Raw genomic sequence first — 11,255 nt, forward strand, 5'->3', positions numbered from 1 at the left:
TTTAAAAGAAGAAAATGAATAGAAACATAATTGAAAACAGAGTTTTATATAAAGTATTAGCGTGAACATCTAAATTTAAAACCAAAAAAACATTGATGATATGTTCACGCAAATATCTGGAATAAAAATATAGCAAGAGTGCTAGTTTTGATATATCATAGAACGAGCCCAAAGAGCATATTTCCTAGTATTATAGTGCTGGCCAGATAAGTGCAGCCGCTGTTACATTATTACCAGTGTATATTGGATCGGGCCAAAAAGGAACATCTGTTACAGAGTAGCACATGCTATTAGTGCAATGCTCATAATAAAAACATCCTTGCCCAGCTTGTCCAGAATCTTTTAGATATAAAAAAAAAAAGCCATAATCAATTGAGAGAAAGTGAACAAACTAAAATCAAATTCATTCAACTTATACTATAACATTCAGTTATGTAATAATAAATCCTTGTATCATAATTGTTGTACCCACCAGATTTAAATATCAAAATGACTTAAAAATCGGATTAGATAACTCATTGTTGCAATACTATAATTGAAAGACGAGCACGGAATCTCTAGATTCGGTGAACTATGAAAAAGTTTGAGAAAATATAGAACCAATCCAAGACAGTGAAGTCTACTTCTTCTTAGAAGCCGAAGCATCCTTCTTGCCATCGAGTGACAGAGCCCCCAACTGACTAGTCGAGTTGATTTCATCCCACGCCTCGATCCATGTCACCATGGCATCGGCAAGCTTCTGGAAGTAGGGGTCAATTGTGCCGAGCTTCTCCTTGACAAGCTTGGAAAGCTCGATGTAACACTTTTGCACGGTGGTGCTGTCCTTGGGAAGGGTAACGGATTGGAAGAATGGAATGATATCTTCTTGCCAGTATATTCCCTTGTATTCCTTCTTCAGATTGACAAATGGGTTGCTAGCTTTGCTGTGCCAGATATATGGGAGACCAGTCTTCACTCCTAGACCCAAGTGGTCGCAAATAACCTGCATTTTATTGTCAACTCTTTTGAGTTCTAAGAAATAAATCTTCAATTTGACCCTGTTTTTGCATGCCAAAAAGCACGATTTTTTCTTTGTTTGAACTACATTTGCGAAGATAAGCAGGATGAGAAAATGTCTTCATTGTCAGAAACATGGCATCACATATATACATGTATATACATATGCAAGGGGAGCTCAATGTGTAGGCCAAAAACTCCAACATCTAGGCACTCCATTTTCGATAAGATTTAACATTAAACGGGTGTATAAGAATAAGGGCAAAACTTGAAAATTTTGGAGAAATATAATTTTATCCTTTGGAAGGAGGGAGGGTCACCATGCTCACTTGCTCAGTCCACCTATATATTCGCCCACACACAAATGGCAATGAGAATCATTAAAGTAAGCAACCTAAATCTCTGATCATGAAGCCGACACTTCGTCAAAGTGAGAACATGTAAACTGTGGGCAAAGAGTGAAAGGAGATCATGTGAAGAGGCTACCTTAGTACACCAGCCAGCCCACATGTCGTCGTATCTCCCAATAGGCTGGCCATCACCCATGAGCCCGAAATACATTGCAGGGCCAATAAGATCTCTATTGAATCCAAGATTCATACCGCACATGGGGAACAAAGTGCCCTTAGGAATAGTCAAAACAGCATCAACATACCTACGTTTACAAACCAACATCAGCCCACATGTACTACTATCTTGCAGTATCTAGAGACAATATATGATACAAAAATGCGAAACAACCTCGTGTTGCGTTCCCGAGGTTTAACAAGCTGAGTCGGGGCATCATAATCAGGAATGTTGAGCCAGAGTCCATGAGAAACCGCAGTTGGCACACCTTCCCGCATGCTAAAAGGGTATCCACGCACGAAATCCGCTCCTTCTCGGAATGGATCATACAGTGTGTTGAAAAACAAAGGAGTGGATGGAGTGAGCAGATTGTGAATGTGTTGAGCCAATGCATTGATGTCTTCACCAGTTGGATCTTTGGCCACCTTTTTACATTTCATGAAACATTGCAGAAATTTATCATCATTTTAATAACAATTAGCGAATATAACTACTGAAGGGTTGAATACATTACTACGCAGAATGAATTAGAGAACGTTCAAGATCCACGTTTGTCCATGTCAGAAATATTGGTGAAAACAGATACCAAGCTTTATATAATATATTGGAGAATCGAACGAATTACATGATAAACAATATACAAAAATTGGAAAACAATACACATACGAATTAAAAGATCATACATGTACGTACAATTCTGGTATACTTTGTTCAGCATATTCTACGCCAGACATAATATAAGCATGTTCAAACGTATAATACATGGAGAGTTCCCTCTAAAACAAATCTAAAAGGAATATCTTTCATTTTTCAAAGCACATACTGAATGACCGTTGACTTCCCAGATCCCTAAAACCCGAAAAGGAATAGAAAAAAAAAAAAGGGAATTCACAAATTAAAAATCCAAGAATCAGAAAAACAAAGAACTTACAAAGCAATCATCATCAATGGTGAAGATATACTTCTTCTTGGACACCATGAATCCGAAGCACCTGCAAGCAGAATCCTTGAAGGAGATGCAAGACGCCTTAGGGCCAAGAATCCTGTTGATATCATTCCGATTGTAGAGCTCATAGTCAAATCCCTCGGGAACCTTGATGACCTTGGTGGGATCTCCATCTTGGACAATGATTAAGTGGTAGTGCTGAAAGAAGGGCCTCCACATTTCCAAGAAATCGAGGTTTCTGATGGTGGGTATGACTATATCCAACTCATCCTTGAGCGGCGGCACCACCGGCGTTGCTGGCTTGGACATGGTGGATGATCTGTGAGCCTTTTTCCGAATCAGATCTTGGAGTGGTGATGGCGAAGTGGTGGGAGAGAATTTATAGGGGTGAAAATGGTAACGAGGAAGGAGTGACTAAAGACAGCATCAGATTATACATACATTAACAGGGTGGAACACATTCAACGTCCACTTAATACCATAAAAGCAAATAAATAAAAAATCCCTTAAATTAAATTATTTACCACCAAAATATTATATCAAAGTTTTAAGTTTGGGTATCAAATCAGATAAAAAGAACGAATCTTTTTCTATGAACTGAAGAACCTGATTTATACTAAAATAATCAAATCAATTCAATTGGAGTATATAGATTGGTAAAAAAAAAAAAAAAAGGTGTAATCTTTTTCTTCGGCTTGGTCTATTATCGATTTATTTTTAAAGTATATACAAATTAATTAAGTTATGGATTTTATTCAACTTATAACGAGGATTTTGTAAATTAGATCATATATGTAAAACCACTGTCCTAAAAAATTAATAAAGGATTTTCAATGAACTTCACGTATATTTATAAATTTCTACACATACACTACATGTAGTATCTATAAAATAAATAAAGGATTTTCAATAGACTTCACGTATATTTATAAATTTCTACACATACACTACATGTAATATCTATACAGGTAAAGTGAAACTTTTCAGCTCTTTTTTAGGATTTAGTTCAACCTATCTAATAAAAAATCTAACCACTCATGATTTATCATGTCAACAGTATAATATTTATTATGTATATAAGTTGAAATATAGACACTCAGTATAAATAATTTGGATACTACTGTATCTCGTTCACATTTGGAGAGGGGGTGGGTTTTGAAACGTTTTTAGATTGACTTTTAGGTGTTAATTTCACATGGGGCTGCCTGTCTTCTCACGTTTCTACGCCGATTATTGAAGTTGAAGTTTTGCTTGTACATTATCATATAAAATATTCTGATTGTTTATTATTATTATACACGTAAAATGGGGGTAACAATGTAATTCCGCAAAAGATTGAGGCCGATGTCCGTAACATAGGGGGTAATATTGTAATCCGGAAAAGATTGAGGTTATTATATCATTTTCAAACTGTGTAAATACTAAATAGGATATATATATATAAATATATATATATTTTTTAATCTATATAAAAAATCTGACTTTTAGATACTATTTTTTATTTTATCAAAATTATTCGGATGTGATATATATTACACTTTTTTTGTTTTTTTTTAATTTCAAAATTTTAAATTACAGTTTAATTCATTCATAATTTTTGAAACTATTATATTATTCTTATTTGAATATAAATCAAATTAATTAAAAAAATATTATACAAACACACAACGCGTGCATCAATACATTAATATATATAAAAGATCAGCTAATCAGATTCATAAGTTAATTAAGATTGTTGTCGAGAAGACCGAGCTATTTTTTCTTCTTTAATCTTTGTTGTAATTGTAATTCTAATTTTTAGTCATGCATGGTTTGTTTTACGTACGTTGGAAAAAAATATAATCGGTCCCGATTTAAAATTTTCTGGGTCATATTATTAATTAACTACATATTAATATCAATGATTATATTTTATTCCCGTAAAATATGAATTTCGATATTTAAATTTTGAGTTTCAGGCGAGTTGGTAAGACCTGAGCTGACGTAAGAAGAGATTCTCGAGCATTGTGAGTTCGATCCTCGTGTGGAGCATATTTTCTACTGAAATATTGTGGGGGTATGTTCTGGGGGTTGGGTCATGTTGCTTCCTCCTTCAGGCCTCTATCGCTCGTGCATATTTCTCGATTTAACCTTTGCATGATTCAATGGGTCTCTAACTCATGTGAAATGAGGTCCCTTTCAGGTCAATCCTGTTTTAAGAGGAATGATTTTAATAATCTAATTCAGATAATAACAACACAACTTGCATCGGTGATTAGGAAGAAATATATATAATTTTTTAGCACCACGTTAAGAAAAATGGTGGGAATATTATGTCGGTTGATTTTAATGATTTTATTTTTATTTTTTTTATGACAATGAAACTAGCTCGTAACTATATATAAATAAATAGCTAGAAAGAAGAAAGTATATTATCATTATGTTAATTAACAGTGTAACGAAACTGTTGACCTACGACTGGATGGATTAAAAGCGAGCGTTTTCCATTAAATACAACGTGGTGATCGATAACTTTAATTTTGTACCTTTAAGTTAGGCATAATCTAAATTAAATGACAAATTGAAATTAATATTTCCCCAAGAAAGTTGTGCATTAATTGAATATTGAAGTAAATTTTGGTCAGAATTCTTCAAATTAACTCAAAGGACGCACAACGTGCATTTTCCTTCAATTTGAAGGGGAAAAAAAGCATGAGCGAATTAAAATATGATTCTTATTCTCATCACAAAAGTTAATAATCTCACGAGTCAATTTTGTGAAGTCAATTTAATAGTTGAATTATCCATTAATTACAATTTATTTCTCTCAATTTATTCATATGAGACGGTTTGATGGATCTTTATATGTGAGATGTATTGATTATGTCTATTTACAGTTTTTAAAAAAGTAATTATTTGGTATAAAAAGTAATATATATTTTCGTGAATGATCTAATTATAAGATCCATCTCATAAATTCTAATCCATTAAATTGTCTCATACAAATTTTTAGTAAAAAATGAATATTTATTATGAAAGAGTGGGTGCCCGATGAGCCAACTTGTGGCTAAGGGCTTTGATAACTCTATGTATAAACAATTTTTTGTTTAATATAATTTACACTTTTATAATGGCGTTTACTTTATCTTTTATCATATTATTATGTTGTGACATACTATAAGATGTTTAGATGAAGACCTTGAATATACTATAGTGTATGTAAGATGTGGTGGCACATGGGGATGGCTATCATGAAACACATCTTATAGTCACTGTATATTCTAAACAGTTCCTAGTCGATTGAGCCGTCCGTTAATAAGGATAAGGATCGCTCGAGATTGAGACTAGCATTTGCGATGCCGAGTACCACGTTTCATTGGTATGGAACATAGAGATGTTCAAAGCATGCAAATGGATATTCATACGATGAATGATCGAACTACCCTATCCGGACTTTCCAAGTGGTTATCACTTATCGAGTGGATAAAGTCCGCGGTTTTGGTTGTACACCATTAGTCCTTACTACTTGAAACATCATTGAGACTCTATATGCTAGTACTGTACTTTGACTCGTTTACCGACTCTATTGGGGTCATCAGGTGTCGGGATTGGGTACAGTTACGACACATATAGGAGTCGATGCTTTGTTGTCAAGGATTCACCACATACTTGCTAGTGTGGATATCCTATGGAATCTGAGGAGATATTAGTGTGACGAATCTCTGTCCAGAGTACATGATGTGTTTTAAGAAATGGTTTCTTAGTAGCACATGCGATGTCACTATTTGATCTTCAAGATGTATTGCATAGTTATCGAATCTCGAACGACTCTCGATTTACCAATGGTTGTTGATTCGATCGGGATATATGGATGAAGGGACCGTACTGTACGCTAACCAAAATCTATTGGTTCTTGCAGGCACTATCAGTGATACCTAGGGAGTCATGGGGCGATGTTGCTAGGCGCTCTTACCATGATTCGATGGGCAAATCGGAAATTGTTGTTCCGAGTCACAAGGAGTTGTGAGCCCACGGCTTGCTGTATCCCTGAACCATTGAGGGTCACACAAGTAATGGATTTTTAATCCACGTTGAGATAATTAAATTTAAAGAGTTAAATTTAGTGAATGAAGAAGTGGGACTTCTTATATCAGAGTAGAGGAGTAAGATTTCCTAAAATGACATAGTGATGGACATTTTTGGAAACCACTGAATTCGGATTCAGAAAATTTATCTTGACTTTAAAAGATGCAGAAATGGTTTCTGTGCACATTGGTGAAATTGGTTTATCAATCTGAGCCACGATAAATTTTATATTAATTTCTGAACATGCGGGCTTTGCTTGTCGGGCTTGAACTTATGACTAATGGGCCCTAAGCTGTTAGCAGCCCACATTATAAATAAGTTATTGCAGTACATAAATTACATAACAGAGGTCACAAAATATTTTCGAAAACCCTAATTTTTCCCTCCTATGGCCGCCGCCCCCTCCCTCTCTGCTCGGAAAATTCCAGCCTGTGAATTTTGAATTTGCAGTCTGGTTTAACGGATCAAATTCGTTAATTCTCTTCGTAGAAAACTTCTGATAGATTTTCTAGTGCAATCTATCAGAGGGATTAAACCTCTGTTCGTGGACCTGATTGAAGAATTGTTCGTCCATCAGTTCCTGGGATATACAACAAGAGCAGAGTAATCTGTTGGTGTCCATAATCTCGTTTCGAGATTCAAGGTAAAAATTTATAATTGTTATTTAATTTTTACACGCACAATTTAATCGTAAAATTTTGATACCCATGATATGGAATTGTTCCATATAAAATTTTCAAACTTTCGCTGTACCGGGTATCAATTCTGATTGATCTGATCAACGTTCTCCAACAGTGGTATCAGAGCCAGGTTGCTCAGATCAAGCGATTAAATTAATCGATTGTACAAAAATTTTTTAAGCCTCGGTTTTTGAAACAAAATAAATTTTTAAAATAAAATTTTTTTTCCCGGGCAAAACACGGGCATCGATTGGATCGCTGCTCGAGGCAGCGATGGCAGCGACCGGCTGCCCGGGATCGTCCCGGGCGGCCCGGGAAAAATTAATTTTTATTTTAAATTAAAATTTTAATATGTTAAAATTCTATTTTTGGTCCGATCGAAAATTGTTTTTGATTGGTCCACGAGGCGTCGGATCGAATTTTTCGAGTCCGAAAATTTTAAAATTGATTTTTGGATAAATTTGAATTTTTAGAAAATTTAAAGATTTTATCCGTTAAATCAGATTTTATGAAATTAATTATTTTTGGTACAATTGATGATAAGATATGATCTTATGGAAATATTGAGTAAAATATGATTTTATGTATAAAATTGGATTTTATATGTAAAATATGATTTTATTTGATAAAAAGATAAAATATGATTTTGTATGTAAAATAAGATTTTATATATGGAATATGATTTTATCCTTTTAAATTTAATTGCCATTGCATGTTATCCAATAAATTAATTTTGAATTAAATATTATTGGATAAGGATGATCGATTGCCATGACCAATTTTGTAGGTGTATGTTAGGGAATTTACATTTGTTTTTATTGTTGTTGGATTTATTAATGGGCCTGGTTTATGGCCCAATATGAATTGTCATATGTAATAAAAGTGGGTCTGGTTTATGGCCCGTTCCCACCCCTTAAAATGTATCCCCTACTTGTCATAGTTATTTATTGTAAATACATTAGACTTAGTGGGAGATGAAGATTTGAAGACGGAGGTGGGCCCAGCAGACAATAAAGACTGAAAAAATGTAAATTGGAAGCTCAATGTAATAGGATTGCATTGCATACCTGCATATTACCTAGGATTGGACTTAGACTCGTGATTGGCAACCACGGGTCGATTAGAAATGGAATCGATCATCCTATATAATATATGATATTATCGTTGTATGCATGTTTTAGACTAAATTGTATGAATCCCGCAAGCATACAAATTTTAAATGATGAGACAAATTTTCAAAATTAAAATCCCTCATTTTAAATATGATTTAAAATTGATATCAAGATTAAAAGGAAATTTAAATATTGTTTAAATGTTCCTACCTTCCATCAACGATCAATGTATGAGATGCTACCCGCGGATACGGTCTGGCTAATATTATTGGGGGGGCCCGTTCGTCGGAAAGCTGTACATTAGATCGAAACATGTTGTAAGTTGGGTGGAACTCCCATGGGATCGGCTCATATTATTGGGGGATCCACATGGCGACCGTCCATCACAACTTAATATTGATGGGTCATCTTGACATGTCACAATAAACGGCGTCATATTATTGGGCTCTTATCGGACATGAGGTAAAAACGTGGAGGTTACTTTGGAAGCAATTGGGCTCTACCTTTTGAAAATTATGATTGGCTGATATTATTCGGGACCATAGTTTGTCAATTGGACTCCATGTTCCCACTAAGAAAAACAGTTTCCCGTTTTCACTAGAGGGTAGTGAAATCGTTAAAATAGTGGGAGTGAGATTCATAAAATAAATTTCGCCTATTTTATGTCTTAGTAAATTAATTAAACAATCACTGATAATTGTCTGTTTCTTTTCAGTATTTCATAAAGATGAATTCGCGCAATCCACTATTCTCTATTCTCGAACAAAATAAACTGACTGGCGCAAATTATACGGAATGGTTCCGTAAGTTGAAGATTGTCTTGACCTCGGAGAAGATGTTCTACGTGTTAGAAAAATCTCCTCCGAAGGAAGCACCAGCTGACATAAGTCCGGAAGAGTTGGCCAAACTTGATACATGGTGGGACCATGATATCAAGGCCAAATTCTATATGAAAGCTTCGATGTCTGATGAACTCCAGAGGCGATTTGAGGATACTGTGAATGCTGCTGACATTCACTACAACTCAAGGAACTTTTTGGGGCTCAATCGAGAGCTGAAAGGTTCGCTATTGTAAAAGAGTTAATGACGTGTCACATGCGTGAAGGGACTTCGGTCCGTGATCATGGGGTACGCGTGATTTGGCTCATTCAAAAGTTGGTAACGCTTGATTTGGTATTGGAGCATGAACTCAATGTGGACTTATTACTTCTCTCTCTTCCTTCATCGTATGACGGTTTTGTGGTGAACTTCAACATGAACAAGATAGAGGCCACCCTTGAAGAGATGGTCAATATGCTTTTCACATATGAAGCCACACTAAAGAAGGATAAACCGGTTCTCTTGGTGGGCTCCTCTTCTTCGGCTAAGAAGGGGCCAAGTACAAAGGGTAAGAAATGTTCTGCCCCATCCAAGAAAACCGGACCCGAGAAGAAGAACAAGACAAAGGCTTCAAACATGGAAAAGTCCAAGGATGTTTGCCATCACTGCAAGAAACCCGGTCATTGGAAACGTAACTGCAAGGAATATCTAGAGTAGTTGCGAACTGCGAAGGGTATGTTTTATATTGAAATAAATGTTTCACTTAATAATACTTCTTGGGTATTGGATACCGGATGTGGATCTCACATTTGCAATGATTTGAAGGTGATGACAAGAAGTCGCAAGCTTAGAATGGGTGAGACCTAGCTGAGGCTCGAAAATAGTTCTAGAGTTGAAGCCAAAGCTGTGGGAGACGTTTATTTAATTTTGCAGAACGATTTTAAGTTACTTTTGAGAGATGTTTTATTTGTTCCAGATTTGATTAAAAACATTATTTCTGTTTCTATGCTTGATAGAGATGGTTTTTCTTGCAATTTTGTGAATGAGATTTGCAATATTTACAAGAATGAATGTTTGATTGGAAATGGACAACTTGAAAACGATCTATATAACTTAAAATTAAAAGACGTTCCAATAAATTATGTTGATAAACCGGTAACAACGAACAAAAGGAAAATCGATAGTCAAAACCCGGCAAACCTTTGGCATGCTAGGCTAGGTCATATTTCATCAAAGAGGATGAACAAGCTAGTGGGAGAGGACATGTTTGATATGTCTGATATTAACTCTCTACCTACTTGTGAGTCCTGCCTGAAAGGAAAAATGACTAAATCTCCATTCAAGGGGAAACCTGAGCGTAGTCAAAATCTGTTGGATTTGATCCATACAGATGTTTGTGGTCCATTTAGAATTGGTACTCAATTTGGCCACACCTACTTCATTACCTTTACTGATGATTATTCAAGATATGAGTATTTATATTTAATGAAATATAAGTCTGAAGCATTTGAAAAGTTCAAAGAATTCAAGGCTGAAGTAGAAAACAAGCTAGGTAAAAGTATTAAAGCACTTCGATCGGATCGAGGTGGAGAATACTTAAGTACCGAGTTTTTGGACTATCTGAAAGAGAATGAGATTCTCTCTCAGTGGACTCCTCCTATGACACCTCAGCTGAATGGTGTATCGGAGCGTCGTAATCGAACTTTGTTGGACATGGTTCGATCCATGATGAGCTTCACTGAGCTTCCACCTTCGTTTTGGGGCTACGCGCTTGAAACGGCGGTGTTGTTGTTGAACAACGTCCACACCAAAGCAGTGGATAAAACACCATACGAGTTATGGAATGGCAAAACTCCTAAGTATTCGTACTTGAGGATTTGGGGATGTCCAGCTTACGTAAAGCAGACAGTGGGAGATAAGTTGGATAGTCGATCCACCTTATGTTATTTTGTAGGGTATCCGAAGAATTCAATCGGATATTATTTCTATCATCCTACTGAAACAAAAGTGTTTGTTTCAAGGAATGCCACCTTCTTGGAGAAGAAGTTCTTATTGGATAAGAAAGGCGAG

The 11,255-nt window shown here is 35.5% G+C and overlaps 1 protein-coding gene across 1 annotated transcript; it reads right to left on the minus strand.

Annotated features, from left to right (window-relative positions):
- Positions 1 to 383: 383 nt before the first annotated feature.
- On the minus strand, positions 384 to 2,969 carry LOC140874561 (probable UDP-arabinopyranose mutase 1). Its single transcript, XM_073277862.1, has 4 exons — positions 2,495 to 2,969; positions 1,738 to 1,988; positions 1,483 to 1,651; positions 384 to 982 (listed from the first exon to the last, which is right to left on the minus strand). Exons 1-4 carry the CDS (start codon positions 2,816 to 2,818, stop codon positions 620 to 622), a joined length of 1,107 nt encoding a protein of 368 aa, XP_073133963.1. The 5' UTR covers positions 2,819 to 2,969; the 3' UTR covers positions 384 to 619.
- Positions 2,970 to 11,255: the final 8,286 nt, after the last annotated feature.

This window comes from Henckelia pumila, chromosome 1, assembly GCF_033568475.1.
Source record: "Henckelia pumila isolate YLH828 chromosome 1, ASM3356847v2, whole genome shotgun sequence".
NCBI classification, from domain to species: domain Eukaryota; kingdom Viridiplantae; phylum Streptophyta; class Magnoliopsida; order Lamiales; family Gesneriaceae; genus Henckelia; species Henckelia pumila.

What these genes read in the sequence shown, in the direction of transcription:
- LOC140874561 (XM_073277862.1), bottom strand. Translation starts at nt 2,818, where the DNA reads ATGTCCAAGCCAGCAACGCCGGTGGTGCCGCCGCTCAAGGATGAGTTG. An exon ending in CCATTGATGATGATTGCTTT is followed by an intron (nt 1,989 to 2,494) that starts GTAAGTTCTTTG and finishes AAATGTAAAAAG; the next exon opens with GTGGCCAAAGATCCAACTGG. An exon ending in GGGCTGGCTGGTGTACTAAG is followed by an intron (nt 983 to 1,482) that starts GTAGCCTCTTCA and finishes AATAAAATGCAG; the next exon opens with GTTATTTGCGACCACTTGGG.